Genomic DNA, 19,077 nt, shown 5'->3' with positions numbered 1-19,077 from the left:
CCATCCTCGTGGAAAAAGCACGGGCTTTGGAGTCAGAGGTCATGGGTTCAAATCCCGGCTCCACCACTTGTCAACTGTGTGACTTTGGGCAAGTCACTTAACTTCTCTGGGCCTCAGTTCCCTCATCTGTAAAATGGGGATGAAGACTGTGAGCCCCATGTGGGACAACCTGATCACCTTGTAAATTCCCCAGCGCTTAGAACAGTGCTCTGCACATAGTAAGTGCTTAATAAATGCCATTATTATTATTATTATTATTATTATTATTATTATCCTTACCCGACTGTGCTGGAAGTGAGGGCCCATGCCGATCCCCGGGGAGCCAGGGGATGGGGCCGGGGAGGAGTTGGGCGACGAGTGGAGGTTCCCCGTGATTAAAATTCCAATGTCGTTGTCCATGTCGTCCGGGAAGGGGAGGTCGAACATGTCGTCTAGTGAGGAAGAGGACAAAGGAGGATCAGAACGGTGAAAGGCCAGCTGAGCGAGTCCCCCCCTCCACCTGCCAACCATTCCAGGGCGTCCTGATCCCCCACTGCGGACCACAAGCCATTTTGGGGGAATGGGGCCGGCCACTGAGATCGCACCTCCCCTCCTTCCCCTAACCCCGGCACACGGTTCTGGGCAGGTTGGCCCAAGGCTCTTGGAAAAAGGCTCCTCCTCCTTCAAAGGCCCGGGAAACGGACGCAGGGCATGGCGCCCGACTGTCGACAGCACGGATGCCTGGGTCCGGGACATGGATGGAGGGCAGGGAGCCGATGGTTCTGGTTCTGTCACCCCTTGGCTTCCTTGGCGGCCCGCAAGGGTCGGGGAAGGCCGACGGCCCTCCGCTCTCTTCCCGACACCGAGATCTTCATGTCAGGACAGCGCACTAGCAATCCACACCAAAGCGTTTGACATCAGAGGAATTAATTCCCATCACAGCTGGTTCACGATTACTCTTAGCAATCTGCCAACTTAAATATTTGAAAAACAGTTGGGAGGAAAACCCTCAAACGCGCTTCGATTCCTCTCCGTCAAGCGGGCCAGAGCGCTCGGGATCATGGCCGCCGCGGTGGCTCCGGCCCCGTGGGGGGGTGTCGGCCACAGAGGCTTTCCAGGGGGGCCCAGTGGTGGGAGGGACCCACGGCTGAGCCCTGATGCCCCACAGTTCTGGGTGCCAATCTGGTAACGGGGGGCCGCTCCCCCTTCAAAGATCCACCTTGGGGCTGGGGTGCGCTTCCCGCCTGGGCTGACTCCGATCACCCCGACCTTCTGAAGCCAAGCCCGGGCTCTCCCAGGGCACCTGGGCAAAAGAGCCAGGATTGGCCGTTAGAACGGCCCCCTCGCCCCCGACGACCTACAGGAGCAGCATGGCTCAGTGGAAAGAGCCCGGGCTTGGGAGCCAGAGGTCATGGGTTCTAATCCCCACTCCGCCACTTTTCAGCTGTGTGACTTTGGGCAGGTCCCTTCACTTCTCTGAGACTCAGTGACCTCAACTGCAAAATGGGGATTGAAACTGTGAGCCCCAGGTGGGACTGGGACTGCTTGTAATAATAATAATGATGATGATGGCATTTGTTAAGCGCTTACTAGGTGCGAAGCACTGTTCTAAGCGCTGGGGGGGATACAAAGTGATCAGGTTGTCCCACATGGGACTCATGGTCTTAATCCCCATTTTACAGATGAGGTAACTGAGGCTCAGAGAAGTTAAGTGACTTGCCCAAGGTCACACAGCAGACATGTGGCAGAGCTGGGATTAGGACCCATGACCTCTGACTCCCAAGCCCGTACTCTTTCATTCATTCATTCATTCATTCATTCAATCGTATTTACTGAGCACTTACTGTGTGCAGAGCACTGTACTAAGCGCTTGGGAAGTACAAGTTGGCAACATATAGAGACGGTCCCTACCCAACAATGGGCTCACAGTCTATTTTATTTTGTAAGTATGTTTGGTTTTGTTCTCTATCTCCCCCTTTTAGACTGTGAGCCCACTGTTGGGTAGGGACTGTCTCTATATGTTGCCAACTTGTACTTCCCAAGCGCTTAGTACAGTGCTCTGCACACAGTAAGCGCTCAATAAATACGATTGATTGATTGATTGATTAGAAGGGGGAGACAGACAACAAAACAAAACATGTGGACAGCTGTCATTAGAATAAATAGAAGTAAAGCTAGATGCTCTTTCCAATGAGCCACGTTGCTTCTCTGTATCCACCACTGTGCCTGGCACGTGCTTAACAAATACCACAATTATTACTATTATTGTTATCATTACTATTAGGTGAAGAGGGCCGGAATTCCCACAGTGCCCCTCTCAACATCAACGGGCCGCCTCCAGCCCATCCATCCCATCAGAAAAGGAAAGGCTTGCAGCGGGTCGCCCACGGCCCATTCAGTGACTGCCCAGTCCCCAGAATCAATCCATCGGTCAGTGGTATGTATCGAGCGTTTACCGCATGCAGGGCACCATACTGAGCGCTTGGGAGAGTAAGATACAACCGAGTCGGGAGACAAGTTCCCTGCCTGTGAGGAACTTCTGGTCTAGAGGAATACACCTCTACCCCAACCTTGACTTTTGGGGAGCGGGTACGTCATCACCCCCCGAGAAAACACTCAGAGAATACTGGTCCCGGGAATGCTTGTAAATTTTTGGATGGCCCTCCATGTAAATATTTAATAGAGGGAGCTGAAGGATGCAGCTAGCCTCTAGCCCCAACAGGAAAACTTGCCAGACGAAATTATGAAGTGTGGGGGCCGCAGTGAAAAGATTCATGGGAACTGACAAATTATCTACTCTTATCACACCCAAGAAGGAGACGTTGAGCCTTTAAAAGACATCACTCCAAACTCGTCTCCATTTTCCCTTCGGTGGATAGACGCGGTGACGACCAGACGGCTGGCACCGAGTAAGCGGTTGTTGCGCGCCAATCTCCGTGCTGACGGTTGGCGTTGGGCCCGGGATAATCAGATCGGGCAACGGTCCCTGTTCCAACCCGGATGTCAACCCCGTTTTACAGGTGAAGTCCAGGGAGGCGTGGGTACCCGCCCGAAGCCATGCAGCAGGCCATGCAGCAGGTCCCTTCTCCTCCGTCGGGCTCTACCTCGGTTGGCAGATAGTTACAGCGGCAAATTTGCTCCCCTCGGGGCCACGCCGCACCCTTAGTCCACTCTGTGGCGAAGGGAAGGTCGGCTGGGAAATGCCAGCCCCTAAGGAGGGGACTTTGGGGTCTTTCTCTGCAGCCCCCTCCTCACCATCTCCCTGCCCCTCTTCAGGCCTTAGTGACCAGGCCTCCCCACACCTCTGCTACACAAAATCAGCTTGGAGTCATGCTCTGTTTAGCCTCCTAAGGCACAAATGAGATGGCTAATGGCTTGGGAGGCAACTTAATGATTAAACAAAGAACAGGGTTAGGAAAGTTCAATTTAACACCATTTCCAATCCCCCCAGCCCCATCTACATGCTTCCAATTAGCCTCTGAAGTACAAATGGTTAGGTTAATATAGGTTAAATATTTGTAAGCCCTGCTATTAGATAGAATTCCAGAACCTCGGAAGGATAGCTGCCCGTATATTAAAAGGGGGCAGCTGCCCCTTCGTGAGGCCCACTTAAATTCCACAAGCAGATCAAAGTAGGGTGTTTCATTAAAAAGAATATCCTACTTTTTTTTTTTACACTCTCTAGCCTTTCACCATGCTGCCTCATTTAGGGATTTTTAGCAACCATTGGACATTCTTAAAGACTTAAAACCAAACCAAACCAAACAACACCCACCCCCCCAATGCAAAAAAAAAAATAAACCAGATTGTTTTCTAAAGCCCTGGAACATATAAAAGTAAAACCTCTAAGAGGCATTAAGTTAACAGTAAGTCAATTCATTTGTTTAAGCTCATAAGCGCTTCCTCGAGGGCAAGGGCTGTCTCTTATGTTGCCTGGGACGTGCCCAGCACGTTCCGCGCACTTCGTCAACGTGAAAACAACAAGACGTTCATTCTCCGGGAGGAGTCGAGTCTCTCGCCCATCTCTTGGACGCGGACGGGTGGGCAGTCGGTGCTGTTTATCGAGCCCTTACCTTGTGCAGAGCGCTGTACTAAGCGCTTGGGAGAGGGTGACAGATGATAAACCGACATATTTCCCGCCCCAAACGAGCTCCAGGGCTGGGCACCAGCCCGGGCCCCGATGGCACAACCAAGCGGCCATGGGCGCGGGGGTGATGGCCCGCTGGCCCGAGGCGGGTGCCGGAACTCACCGTTGTTGGGGCTGAACCCGTCCTCGTTGGGGTAGTTGGCAGGTGCCACCTGGATGGTGGAGGAGGTGGGGAACACCAGGATGTGGGTGCAGGAGGCGTCTTGAGGGGTGTTGAGCTGGGAGGACTGCAGATTCAGAGCGGTGCTGCGGCCAAACACGGAGCCCATGGTCACAGCATCTTTAAAGAACAGGAAGGACGTTGACCACTCGGCGGGCACGCGGGGCACACGGGGCCGGGTCCCGACTCGCCTTCTATCTTCGTCGTCTGCAATGTCCCTCCTCAAATTCCCCTTCTTACCATACCTCGCTCCCTATTCTGAGCTATGCTATGATCACAGTTCTCCCCCGCCATCTAAAAGCCTTCCTAATAATCTCACCCCTCCGGGCGGTCTTCCGTGATTATTTCCGATGGTTGCCCAGCAACCCCGGGGCAGCCTTCCAGAGGGATGTGTTTTTTCCCATCCCCAGCTCTCACCTACATATTCATCTATTCACCTGTTTCACCTCTGACTCCCAAGTCCGGGCTTTTTCCACTAAGCCACGCTGCTCCTGCTGTGGGCCGAAGGTGCTCGATAACCAGATTGGCGAGGTGGTTAGAGCATGGATTTAAGAGTCAGACGGTCATGGGTTCTAATCCTGACTCCGCCACTTGTCTGCTGTGTGACCTTGGGCAAGTCACTTCGAGAGAAGCAGCGGGGCTCAGTGGCAAGACCCCGGGCTTGGGAGTCCAAGGTCATGGGTTCTAATCCCACCTCCACCGCTTAACAGCAGTGTGACTTTGGGCAAGTCACTTCACCTCTCAGGGCCTCAGTGACCTCATCTGATCATCTCATCTGGAAAATGGGGATGAAGACTGTGAGCCTCACGTGGGACAACATGATTACCTTATATCTCCCAAACTGTACTTCCCAAGCATTTAGTACAGTGCTCTGCACACAGTAAGCGCTCAATAAATACGACTGAATGAATGAACTTCACTTCCCTGGCCCTTGGTTACCTGATCTGGAAAATGGGGATTGAGACTGTGAGCCCCACATGGGACAGGGACTGTGTCCAACCTGATTTGCTTGTATCAACCCTAGCACTTAGTACAGTGCCTGGAACATAGTAAGTGCTTAACAAATGCCATTATTATTATTATTATTCTTATTAACTGATGATGAAGCAGTGTGGCCTAGTAGAGAGAGCACAGGTCCTGGGAGTCAGGAAGAACTGGGTACTAGTCACAGCTTAGCCAAGAACACACAGCAAGCCAAATCGCTTAACTTCTCTGTGCTTCAGTTTCTTTCTCTGGAAAATGGGGATACAATGGCCGTTCTCCCTCCCGCTGAGACTGCGAGCCCCATGCGGGCAGGGCCTGGGACCGACCCGAGTAACTTGTATCTATCCTAGAGCTTAGGACGGTGGTTGACACATAGTAATCTCTTAAAGCACAGCATAATAAATAAATAAATAAATGAACAATGAAGGGAGGAAAGGGTTTCCTCTGATCTTGACTTTGAGCCTCCCTTGAGAACAATCAGAAAATGTCCATACTATTTCGGTGAAGAAGCCCAAAGTTGTTTATCCGGGCCCCGATAATTGGTTCTGACCACCTCCTCTCTGACCCTTCCTCCGGACTGACATTCCGCAGAACTGGAACATCCAGAGGAGGGGAGCAGGGGCGAAAACCTACAGGTGCCACTTATCCATCCCAAAGAAAAATGATGAAAATGTGCCCTCCCCCGCCCCACACTTAATTATGGCATTTGTTAACTGCACACTATGAGCCAACCACTGCACTACATGTTGAGCTAGAAAAAAGACAATCAGGTCGGACACAGTCTCCGTCCCACAAAGGGCTCACTGTCTAAGCAGAAGGGAGAAGAGCCACAGTATCCCCATTTTCCAGAGGAGGAAACTGAGGCACAGGAAAGTGAAGAGACTTGCCCAAGGTCACGCAGAAGACAAGCGGTGGAGTCAGGAGTAGAACCCAGGTCCCCAGTCTCGGCACTTTCCACCAGGTCATGCTGCTTCTCAATTGATTAGTTCTATTTATTTTATTTTGTTAGTATGTTTGGTTTTGTTCTCTGCCTCCCCCTTCTAGACTGTGGGCCAACTGTTGGGTAGGGACTGTCTCTATATGTTGCCAGCTTGTACTTCCCAAGTGCTTAGTACAGTGCTCTGCACACAGTAAGCACTCAATAATTACGATTGATTGATTGATTGATTGATTAGTTCCATCTCTGCACTCACTAAATGCTCAAAAACCCAATTTGCTTGTATCCACCCCAGTGCTTTACTCAGTGCCCGGCACAAAACAATTGTAATCACTTAACAAATACCATACTAATTAATGATAATGCTTCAAAGCCTTATTAAAGTCACATCTCTTCCAAAAGGCCTTCCCTGATTAAGCCCTCTTCTCTCCGTCTCACTTCCTTCCGTACTGTCCACACACTTGAATCTCTTGGGCATTTGATATTCACCCCACACTAAAGCCCACATTACTTATGCTTTAAATTATTCTTTATCAACATTCATGTCTGTCTCCCCCTCCAGACTGTAAGCTCGCTGTGGGTGGGGAATGTGCCTACCAATTCTGCTGTACTGGACTCTCCAAATCACATAGTAAGCGCTCAATAAATACAACTGCATGAATGAAGAGCCTAATACAGTGCTTTGAATAATAATAATAATAATGGCATTTACTAAGCACTTACTATGTGCAAAGCACTGTTCTAAGCACTGGGGAGGTTACAAGGTGATCATGTGGTCCCACGGGGGGCTCACAGGCTTAATCCCCATTTTACAGATGAGGTAACTGAGGCACAGAGAAGTTAAGTGATTTGCCCAGAGTCACACAGCTGACAGGTGGCGGAGCCGGGATTTGAACCCATGACCTCTGACTCCAAAGCCTGGGCTCTTTCCACTGAGCCACGCTGTGCTATCGTTTGGTTGACAAAAAATACAACTGATTGATTTGTTTTTCCTCCTGTCATTTTCTGTAACAAAGCCTGTTCCTCTTCTCCCAGACTATGGAGATAACAATAATAATAATGATGGCATTTGTTAAGCGCTTGCTACGTGCCAAGCACTGTTCTAAGCACTGGGGCAGATACAAGGTAATCAGGTTGTCCCACGTGGGGCTCACAGTCTTAATCCCATTTTCCAGATGGGGTAATTAAGGCTTAGGGAAGTTAGGTGACTTGCTCAAGGTCAGACAGCAGACAAGTGGCGGAGGCGGAATTAGAACCCACGTCCTCTGACTCCCAAGCCCGAGCTCTTTCCACTAAGTCATACTGCTTCTCATCAGGCATGCACCTCTGCCCCCAAACCATTACCACCCAGCACGTCCTCACATGTCCTCACCCGATAAAATCTCCCGGGTCTTGGACTGGAAGCTCGTTGTGGGTAGGGAATGTATCTATTTATTGTTATACTATACTCTCCCAATCGCTTAGTACAGTGCTCTGCATTCAGTAAGCGCTCAGAAAATATGACTGAATGAGGGAGTGGATATTCGCTAGGCCGCACTGCTTCTCCTCGATCCAGGAGTCCCCGGCTGTTATAATAATAATAATAATAATGATGATGATGGTATTTGTTAAGCGCTTACTATATGCAAGGCACTGTTCTCAGTGCTGGGGAGGATACAAGGTGATCAGGTTGTCCCACAGGGGGCTCACAGTCTCCATCCCATTTTACAGATGAGGGAACTGAGGCCCAGAGAAATGAAGTGACTTGCCCAGAGCCAGGGCAAGTTATGGCCAACGGAGCCGGGAGGTGAAGGTAGATGGAATAAGGACGGCTCCCAGGCCGGGACGCGGATTCGGCTTCGATCAACAAAGTGTCTCCGAGACAAGGGAGTGGCGTGGCCTAGAGAAAATGGCCCGGGCCTGGGAATCAGAGGACCTGGGTTCTACTCCTGGCTCCTCCACTTTTCTGCTGGGGGATCTCAGGCGAGTCGCTTCACTTCTCTGGGCTTCTGTTCCCTCATCTGGAAAATGGCGATTCAGTCGGTCGGTCAGTCGACTGTATTAAGTCAGCGCCTGCTGTGTGCGGAGCACTGTACTAAGTGCTTGGGAGATTACTAAGCACTTTGGAGAAACAGCGTGGCTCAGTGGAAAGAGCCCGGGCTTGGGAGTCAGAGGTCAAGGGTTCTAATCCCAACTCCAACACTTGTCAGCTGTGAGACTTTGGGCAAGTCCCTTCACTTCTCTGGGCCTCAGTTCCCTCATCTGTAAAATAGGGACTAAGACTGTGAGCCCCACGTGGGACAACCTGATCACTTTGTATCCCCCCTATGCTTAGAACAGTGCTTTGCACATAGTAAGCGCTTAACAAATACCATCATTATACAGTCTGACAATAAACAGTCACATTCCCCAGCCGCAACGAACTTACAGTCTAGAAGGGGATTCAATAGCTGTTGGCCCTCCCACTTAGATGGTGAGTCCCATGTGGGGCAGGGCTGTGTATGACCTATCCTAGCACTTAGTACAGTGCTCGGTAGCTTTTAACAAACACCATAATAATAATAACGATGGCATTTATTAAGCGCTTACTATGTGCAAAGCACCGTTCTAAGCGCTGGGGAGGTTACAAGGTGATCAGGTTGTCCCACGGCGGGCTCACAGTCTTAAATCCCATATTACAGATGAGGTAACTGAGGCCCAGAGAAGTTAAGTGACTTCCCCAAAGTCACATGCTGACAATTGGTGGAGCCAGGATTTGAACCCCTGACCTCTGACTCCAAAGCCCATGCTCTTTCCACTAACCCATGCTGCTTCTCCATTAATAATCATAATAATATTAATAATAATGATAAGTATTATTAGTAATACAATAATTGCTAATTATAGCATTAATATAACAATAATAATAAATTAACAATAATTTCACGGAGCAGAAATGAACGTCTATTAGTCCTTCATTCAAGCAGCGTGGCTTAGTGGAAAGAGCACGGGCTTGGGAGTCAGAGGCTGACTCAGGCCTCAGTTACCTCATCTGTAAAATGGGGATTAAGACTGTGAGCCCCACGTGGGACAACCTGATAACCTTTTAGACTGTGAGCCCACTATTGGGTAGGGACTGTCTCTATATGTTGCCAACTTGTACTTCCCAAGCGCTTAGTACAGTGCTCTGCACACAGTAAGCGCTCAATAAATACGATTGATGATGATGATGATAACCCTGTATCTATCCCAGCGCTTAGAACAGTGCTTGGCACAGAGTAAGAGCTTAACAAATACCATCATCATCACTTACTGGGCACTTACTCTGTGCACAGCACTGCACTAAGCGCTAGTCCACGTCACCCACGGCATTCTGGGCATTTTTTACATCACGTCAAGAGGTACCTGACACAACCCTCGCTCCGGCGCCTCCAAGGCAATGGCCATCTGAGGGGCACCAGGGTGGGGAGGTTTCCGGGACGGTGGGATTTACCTGGCATGACGACGAAGGACCCCTGAGGCTCCATGGCAACCAGACAGGCGCTGAGGATGGAGGGGGAGTCTGCCGAGGAGACGCCGCACATCCGGCACGCTTCCTTCAGCTGTTTGCTGATTGTCTGCAGGGAGCATTCTCCGAGGAGGGTGCTCCAATCTGAAACGAAATCACGCTTTTAGCCGGGCCCTCGGTGGCGGGAATCTGGGGTAGCATTGTGGAGGGCCCGTCGTTTTGGAAAGATTACATGAGAGGAACTAAAAGGAATTCTACTGAAATGATCATAATGATAACAATAATTATGATACTCGTTAAGCGCTTCCTATGTACCCAGCACTGTTCCAAGTTAATTGGGTTGGACACAGCTCACAATCTTACAGATGAGGTAACTGAGGACCAGAGAAGCCAAGTGCCTTGTCCAAGGTCCCGCCGCAGACAAAGTAGCGGAGCCGGGATCAGTACCCAGATCATTCATTCAATCATATTTATTGAGCGCTTACTGTGTGCAGAGCACTGTACTAAGCCCTTCCGATTCCTAGGCTTGGAGTCAGACCATTCTGCTTCCATTAAGGCCATGCCCCTACTGTAGCAGCCACATCGTCAGCCAATCAGTCTATCGTATTTCCTCAGTGTTAACTAAGTGCAGGGCACTGTACTAAGCGCTTGCTAGAGTCCAACAGAAGAATAGAAGCTATCCGCCAAGCTAGCTCTCTTCTTCCCTTCAAAGCCCTACTGAGAGCTCACCTCCTCCAGGAGGCCTTCCCAGATTGAGCCCCCCGATTCCTCTCCCCCTCCCCACCCCACCTGCCCTACCTCCTTCCCTTCCCCACAGCATCTGAATATATGTTTGTACAGATTTATTACTCTATTTTACTTTTACATATTTACTATTCTATTTATTTTATTTTGTTAATATGTTTTGTTTTGTTGTCTGTCTCCCCCTTCTAGACTGTGAGCCTGCTGCTGGGTAGGGACCATCTCTATATGTTGCCAACTTCATCATCATCACCATCATCAATCGTATTTATTGAGCGCTTACTACGTGCAGAGCACTGTACTAAGCGCTTGGGAAGTACAAATTGGCAACATACAGAGACAGTCCCTACCCAACATTGGGCTCACAGTCTAAAAGGGGGAGACAGATAACAAAACCAAACATACTAACAAAATAAAATAAATAGAATACACCTTGTATTTCCCAAGTGCTTAGTACAGTGCTCTGCACACAGTAATGCTCAATAAATACGACTGAATGAATGAATGAATAAATACAATTGAATGAATGGATGAATGAATGAATGAATGGAACAGACACATTCCCTGCCCACAATGAGCTTATAGTCTAGAAGGGGAGACAGACATGAAAAGAAATCAATAAATGATAGATAAGGACATAAGTGGTGTGGGGCTTGGAGGGGGGAGGAATAAAGGAGAGAGTCAGGGTGATGCAGAAGGGAGTGGAAGAAAAGGAAAAGAGGGCTTAGTCAGGAAGGCCTATTAGAGGAGGCATGACTTCAATAATAGTACTACTACTAATAATAATGGCATTTATTAAGCACTTACCATGTGCAAAGCACTGTTCTAAGTGCTGGGGAGGTTACAAGGTGATCAGGTTGCCCCATGGGTGCTCACAGTCTTAACCCCCATTTTACAGATGAGGTAACTGAAGTACAGAGAAGTTAAGCGACTTGCTCAAAGTCACACAGCTGACAATTGGCAGAGCCGGGATTTGAACTCATGACCTCTGACTCCAAAGCCCGTGCTCTTTCCACGGAGCCACGCTACTACTCACTAAGCACCCACTTGATGCACTATAATAGATGCTCTGGAGGCTCCCAAGGAAGATGTGATACGTTCCCTGTCTATTAGGAGCTTTCCAGTCTACTGGGGGAGGCAGGCACAAACGCATATGAAGAACCTCTAGACTGTAAGCTCCTTGTGGGCAAGGAATTTCACTGCTTATTGTTGTATTATACTTTCCCAAATGCTTAGTACACTGCTCTACACACAGTAAGTGATCAGTAAATACGACTGAAGGAATGAATGACTGAATGAACTGATGTCAAAGCAGTAGCCTGGCCTAATGGGAGTTAGGGGACCTGCAGAGAAGCAGCATAGCCTAGTGGAAAGAGCTTGGAGTCAGAGGTCTTGGGTTCTAATCCTGGACCCGCCACTTGTCTGTTACGTGACCTTGGGCAAGTCACCTAACTTCTCTGTGCCTCAGTTACCGCATCTGTAAAAATGGGGATTAAGACTGTGAGCCCCATGTGGGACAACCCGATTACCTTGTATCTACCCCAGCGCTTAGTACACTGCTTGGCACATAGTAAGCGCTTAACAAATGCCATAATTATTACTACTATTATTATTATTATTATTCTAATCCCAGCTCCACCACTTACCTGCTGTGTGATGTTGGGCAAGCCATTTCAGTTCTCTGGGTCTCAGTTTCCTCAACTGTGACCTCACGGGACTCGCTCTCCCTCCAAAGAAAACCCTTTCACCTCCCTCACATACTCCAAACTCAGGTGCCTGCACCACAAGTACTGGGGAATAATAATAATAATAATGATGGTATTTTTTGAGGGCTTACCATGTGCCAGGCACTGTACTAAGTGCTGGGGTGCATACAAGCAAATTGGGTGGGACACAGTCCCTGTTCCACATGGGGCTCACAACCTCAATCCCCATTTTCCAGATGAGGGAACTGAGGCCCAGTGAAGTGATTTGCCCAAGGTCACGCAGCAATCAATCAATCAATTGTATTTATTGAGCGCTTACTGTGTGCAGAGCACTGTACTAAGCACTTGGGAAGTACAAGTTGGTAACATATAGAGACGGTCCCTACCCAACAGTGGGCTCACAGTCTAGAAGGGACAAGCAGACAAGTGGCAGAGGCGGGATTAGAACCCACGACCTTCTGACTCCCAGGCCATGCAGCTTGCAGACAGATGGAGGCTCCCCAGCTCAAACCCAATAAGGAGGCGTCAATCAGTCGTCCCTAAGGCTTGGGCGCTTCCTGTGGGCAAAGTGCTGTTCCGAGCGCTTGGGAGAGTCCAAAAAGGAGCCAGGTGGAAGCGGCCCACGTTTGGCAGATCCAGGATCCCGATGGAGCGGGATGGAGGTCTGGGAAGCGGAGACAGAGAATCTGGTGGCGGGGCCTACTGACTAGCCGGAGACTCCGGGGCTCACTTCGGAGAAACGCCTAGAGGGACAGGCCGTCTGCAGTTCCAGGAAGCAAACGCAGATGGAAATCCCCCAGGAGCCCAGGGAAGAACCTGTTGATTTTTGACGGAGGAATTCTCCTGTCTCCCCCTTCCCTTTCGTCCTCCCGCCCCTGCCTGACTCTTCTGCCATCGTTCATGGGGGTCACCTCCAACCCACTGGAGAGGGACCACGGCGGTGGGGTGGGGGAGAGGTCAAGGGAGTGGAGGAGGAAGAGGACAACCTCCACTCTCCTAGGAACACAGCGAGGCCTCGTGGACAGAATCCGGGCCGGGAGTCAGATGGGCCTGGGTTCTAATCCCAGCTCTGCCACTTGTCAGCTGAGAGACCCTGGACAAGTCACTTCAATCAATCAATCAATCAATCGTATTTATTGAGCGCTTACTGTGTGCAGAGCACTGTACTAAGCGCTTGGGAAGTACAAGTTGGCAACGTATAGAGACAGTCCCTACCCAACAGTGGGCTCACAGTCTAAAAGCACTTCACTTCTCTGGGCCTCGGTTACCTCATCTGTAAAATGAGAATTGAGACTGGGAGCCCCATGTGGGAAACCCTGATTACCATGTATCTACCCCAGTAATTAGAACAGTGCTCGGCACTTAGTAAGCGCTTAGCAAATACCATCATTATCACCACGTGGAAAATGGCGATTATTAATAATAATAAAAATAATAATAATTATAATTGCGGCATTTGTTAAGCACTTACTATGGGCCAGGCACTGTACTGAGAGCTGGGGAAGACAAAAGGTAATCAGGTTGGACACAGTCTCCGTCCCACATGGGGCTCAAGATCTTAATCCCCACTTTACAAATGAGGGAACTGAGGCCCAGAAAAGTGAAGTGACTCCTCCAAGGTCACAAAGCAGACAAGTGGCAGGGCTGGGATTAGAACCCAGGTCCTCCTGTCTTCCAGGCCCAGGCGTTAATCACCAAGCCACGCTGGCCCTCCGATTAAGACTGGGAGTCCCATGTGGGACATGGATGGAGTCCAACAGGAGTGGCTTCTATCTATGCCAGTGCTTAGTACAGTGCCCGGCACACAGAAAGAGCTTAACAAATGACAAAAAAAACCACCTCACAGTAGCTCCCTACTGAATAGGTGAAATAAGAGACTAGTCAGGGAAGGCCTCTTGGCCGAGATGGGATTTTAGGAGGCCTATGAAAGTGTGGGGAAAGGGGCGGTTTGTTGGATATCCAGGGGGAATGAGTCACAGGCCAGAAGGAGGAAGAGGGCGAGGGGTCAGTGGCGAGAAAGATGAGATGAAGGTCCAGTGAGTAGGCTGGTGTTAGTGGAGCAAAATGCATGGGATAGGTTTGTAGTAGGAGATGAGCGCGCTAAGGTAGGACGGGAAGAGCGGATCGAGTGCTTCCCTGGTCTTAGTACACTGCTCCGTACCCAGGGCGCACACGACAAATACCACTGCTTGATTGATCTGAATGGAAAATATGACCCACAGAGAAGCAGCGTGGCTCAGTGGAAAAGAGCCCGGGCTTTGGAGCCAGAGGTCATGGGTTCAAATCCCGGGTCCGCCACTTAATAGTAATAGTAATGATGGTATTTGTTAAGCGCTTACTATGTGCAAAGCACTGTTCTAAGCGCTGGGGAGGTTACAAGGTGATCAGGTTGTCCCACGTGGGGCTCACAGTCTTAATCCCCATTTTACAGATGAGGGAACTGAGGCACAGAGAAGTGCAGTGACTTGCCCAGAGACACACAGCTGACAATTGGCAGAGCCAGGATTTGAACCCATGACCTCTGACTCCAAAGCCTGTGCTCTTTCCACTGAGCCACGCTGCTTCTCATGATGTGGACTTTGTCCAACCGGACTCGGCCCATATCTACCCTAGCACTTTTAGTACAGTGCCTGGTACACAGTAAGTACCAAAAAAAAAAAAAAAAAGGTTCCCGGTGAGGAGGGAGGGAGAGAAGGGGGCGCAGACATTTTCTTCTGCGCTCCCTGCTTCTTTCCCGGCCTGCTCCCCGTCATCACCTTTGTTGTGTCTCCCCCTTCTAGACCGTGAGCCCGCTGTTGACAGCTGTGTGACTTTGGGCAAGTCACTTAACTTCGCTGGGCCTCAGTTCCCTCACCTGTAAAACGGGGATGAAGACCGTGAGCCCCCCGTGGGACAACCTGATCACGAAGTAACCTCCCCAGCGCTTAGAACAGTGCTCTGCACATAGTAAGCGCTTAATAAATGCCATTATTATTATTATTATTATCTACAGCAGCCAAGGTCTAGTCTACTTTTCCCCATCCTCACAGCCCTCCAGGAAAGCCACCTCCTCAAACGGGCATTTCCCAACTAAACACCTCCTTCCCAACTCGCACCCTCCCCGCCAACCCCGTCACCAGCCGGCTTCGGGGCAGATATTTCTACACCTGAGCAAGAATGCCTCTTGGTGGCTTGTGTTAACGTACCGCTTATTTATTTTTTCTGGCACACGTTGGCTTTCAACTGCCACGGCCATTTGTGGCTGTCGGTTACGGGACAAAGCTCCCTGAGGGCAGAAGGCGCGCCGCCCGACTCAACCGAACTCTCCTGAGACCTCGGCCCGCCCCGTTCTCCGGGCGCACGCGGGTCCCTCTTTGCCCGTCGTCCCCAAGCTTTGGCGCTTACCCGCCCAGCTCGTTTGAGGGCACCCAAGCAGGGGTCAATCAATCCGTGGTATCTATTGAGCGCTTACTATGTGCAGGGCACTGTACTAATCGCTTGGGAGAGTACACTATAATAATAATAATTACGGTATTTGTTATGTGCTAACAAACAGTCTTTGTTCCCCCTTCTAGACTGTGAGCCCGCTGTTGGGTAGGGACCGTCTCTATGTGTTGCCAACTTGTACTTCCTAGGCGCTTAGTACAGTGCTCTGCACACAGTAAGCGCTCAATAAATACTATTGAATGAATGAATGAATAGGAGCAGACAAGGTGACTGAGAGTTTTAAAGCCAATGGTGAGGAGAGCCCGATGGATCCCATCACATTCGTCCCTTGTTTTCCAGACTCCCTGCTATGTCGCCAAATTGTACTTCCCAAGCGCTTAGTACAGTGCTCTGCACACAGTAAGCGCTTAATAAATACGATTGAATGAATGAATAAATGAATGCGCTGACTATATGCCAGGCACTGTACTAAGCACCGGGGTGGAAACAAGCAAATTGGGTTGGAGGCAGTCTCTGTCCCACGTGGGGCTCACGGTCTTCATCCCCATTTTACAGATGAGGGAACTGAGGCACAGAGATGAGAAGTGACTTGCCCACAGCAGGCGGGTGGCAGAGCTGGGATTAGAACCCATGATCTTCTAGACTGTGAGCCCACTGTTGGGTAGGGACTGTCTCTATATGTCGCCAACGTGTACTTCCCAAGCGCTTAGTACAGTGCTCTGCTCACAGTAAGCGCTTAATAAATATGATTGAATTGAACTGAATTGAATTGATGTTTTGACTCCTAAGCCCATGCCCTATGCAATACACACTGGAAAAGTGCCACAGGGAAGCAGGGAAGCAGCCTGGCTCAATGGAAAGAGCATGGACTTTGGTGTCAGAGGTCGTGGGTCCAAATCCCGGCCCCTCCACTTGTCAGCCGTGTGACTTTGGGCAAGTCACGTCTCTGGGCCTCAGTTACCTCACCTGTAAAATGGGGATTAAGACTGTGAGCCCCCTTGGGACCACTTGATCACCTTGTAACCTCCCCAGCGCTTAGAACAGTGCCTTGCACATAGTAAGCGCTTAATAAATGCCATTATTATGAGAAGCAGCGTGGCTCAATGGAAAGAGCACGGACTTTGGTGTCAGAGGTCATGGGTTCAAATCCCGGCTCCGCCACTTGTCAGCCGTGTGACTTTGGGCAAATCACTTCTCTGGGCCTCAGTTACCTCACCTGTAAAATGGGGATTAAGACTGTGAGCCCCCTTGGGACCACTTGATCACCTTGTAACCTCCCCAGCGCTTAGAACAGTGCCTTGCACATAGTAAGCGCTTAATAAATGCCATTATTATGAGAAGCAGCGTGGCTCAGTAGGAAGGAGCCCGGACTTTGGAGTCAGAGGTCATGGGTTCAAATCCCGGCTCTGCCAATTGTCAGCTGTGTGACTTTGGGCAAGTCACTTCACTTCTCTGTGCCTCAGTTACCTCATCTGTAAAATGGGGATTGAGACTGTGAGCCCCATGAGGGACAACCTGATAATCTTGTAACCTCCCCAGCGCTTAGAACAGTGCTTTGCACATAGTAAGAGCTTAATAAATGCTATTATATTAAAAAAAAATAAAGTGCCCTGCCCACAGGGAGCTTATATTCTAGGTTCTTCTAAAGCCAGGCTCGCTGAGCCCCCAAAGCTCTCGCCACACCCGTGCCCGGTCTCTGTCCTCTGGTTGACCCCAAAACAGAAGGTGAGACCCCCTCTCTGGCCGGCCCACCCTTCCCCTGTCCTGGGGGAGAACTGAGGTGCCCCCTACCCTCAGACCCACCGGCGGCATCAGGGGGGGAAACGAGGACGGTCCTCTCCCCCTCGTCCCCCTCTCCATCCCCCCCTTCTTACCTCCTTCCCTTCCCCACAGCACCTATATATGTTTGTACATATTTATTACTCTATTTATTTATTTATTTATTTTACTTGTACATATCTATTCTATTTATTTTATTTTGTTAGTATGTTTGGTTTTGTTCTCTGTCTTCCCCTTTTAGACTGTGAGCCCACTGTTGGGTAGGGACTGTCTCTATATGTTGCCAATTTGTACTTCCCAAGCGCTTAGTACAGTGCTCTGCACGTAGTAAGCGCTCAATAAATACGATTGATGACGATGATGATGATCATTCTGTTGCTCAGCCTGCTCACCTACTCCATTCTAGCCCGCACACTTGGCTCCTCTGATGCCACCCCACGCACTGTCCCTCCATCTCGTCCATCTCGCCGCCGACCTCTCGCCCACGTCCTGCCTTTGGCAGGGAACGCCCTCCTTCTTCAAATCCGCCAGACAATTCCTCTCCCTCCAACTTCAAAGCCTTATCGAAGTAAGTAAGGCTGCAGAGTAAGCGGCGCGACTCAGTGGAAAGAGCCCGGGCTTTGGAGTCAGGGGTCATGGGTTCGAATCCCCGCTCTGCCAATTGTCAGCTGTGTGACTCTGGGCAAGTCACTTCACTTCTCTGGGCCTCAGTTACCTCATCTGTAAAATGGGGATTAAGACTGTGAGCCCCCTGTGGGACAACTTGATCACCTTGTAACCTCCCCAGCGCTTAGAACAGTGCTTCGCACATAGTAAGCACTTAATAAATGCAATTATCATTATTATTAAAGGCCCACCTCCTCCGAGAGGACTTCCCCGACTAAGCCCTTCTTTCCTCTTCTCCCTCTCCCTTTTTCATTCGTTCAATCATATTTATTGAGCGCTTACTGTGTACAGAGCACTGTACTAAGCGCTTGGGAAGTACAAGTTGGCAACATATAGGGACGGTCCCTACCCAACAGCAGGCTCACAGTCTAGAAGGGGGGGACAGACAACAAAACAAAACATATGAACAAAATAAAATGAATAGAATAGTAAATATAATAATAATAATAATAGCATTTATTAAGCGCTTACTATGTGCAAAGCACTATTCTAAGCGCTGGGGAGATTACAAGGTGATGTAATCTCCTATTTGGGCAAGTCCCTTCACTTCTCTGTGCCTCAGTTCCCTCATCTGTAAAATGGGGATGAAGACTGTGAGCACCCCCCGTGGGACAACCTGATCACCTTGTGACTTCCCCAGCACTTAGAACAGTGCTTTGCACATAGTAAGCACTTAATAAATGCCATCATTATTATTATTATCTATTATTACTTACTTGTAAATATGTACAAGTAAAATAGAGTAATAAATCTGTACAAACATATACACAGGTGCTGTGGGGAGGGGAAGGAGGTAGGGCGGAGGGGATGGGGAGGGGGATCTGCATCACCCTAATTTTCTCCCTTTCTTCATTCCCCCCACCCCACCCCACTTATGTCCACATCTGTCATTTATTCCTTTATATTAATGTCTGCCTCCCCCTCTAGACTCTAAACTCGTTGCCGGCAGGGAATGTGTCTGTTGACTGTTCTATTGTTTATTGTTCAACAGAAGCAGCATGGCGAACTGGCTAGAGCCCAGAGGCCTGGGAGTTGTAAGGTCATGGGTTCAAATCCTGACTCAGCCACTTGTCTGCTGGGAGACCC

At 49.7% G+C, this 19,077-nt stretch overlaps 1 protein-coding gene across 2 annotated transcripts in view; it reads right to left on the bottom strand.

Annotated features, from left to right (window-relative positions):
* The window catches only part of MED13L (mediator complex subunit 13L), a 421,642-nt gene that overhangs the window by 10,205 nt on the left and 392,360 nt on the right, over nucleotides 1-19,077 (bottom strand). For both annotated transcript variants that reach the window (XM_038762515.1, XM_038762516.1), the window contains exons 26-28: nucleotides 9,659-9,817; nucleotides 4,230-4,406; nucleotides 280-431 (exon numbers count right to left, since the gene is read on the bottom strand). In XM_038762515.1, the coding sequence (XP_038618443.1) occupies nucleotides 280-431; nucleotides 4,230-4,406; nucleotides 9,659-9,817 (488 nt within the window). The remainder of the gene's footprint in view (nucleotides 1-279; nucleotides 432-4,229; nucleotides 4,407-9,658; nucleotides 9,818-19,077) is intronic.

The sequence above is a fragment of the Tachyglossus aculeatus genome, chromosome 21 (assembly GCF_015852505.1).
Source record: "Tachyglossus aculeatus isolate mTacAcu1 chromosome 21, mTacAcu1.pri, whole genome shotgun sequence".
NCBI lineage: Eukaryota > Metazoa > Chordata > Mammalia > Monotremata > Tachyglossidae > Tachyglossus > Tachyglossus aculeatus.
Note: the sequence above shows the minus strand (reverse complement) of the source record. Positions and strands in the feature narration are given on the sequence as shown.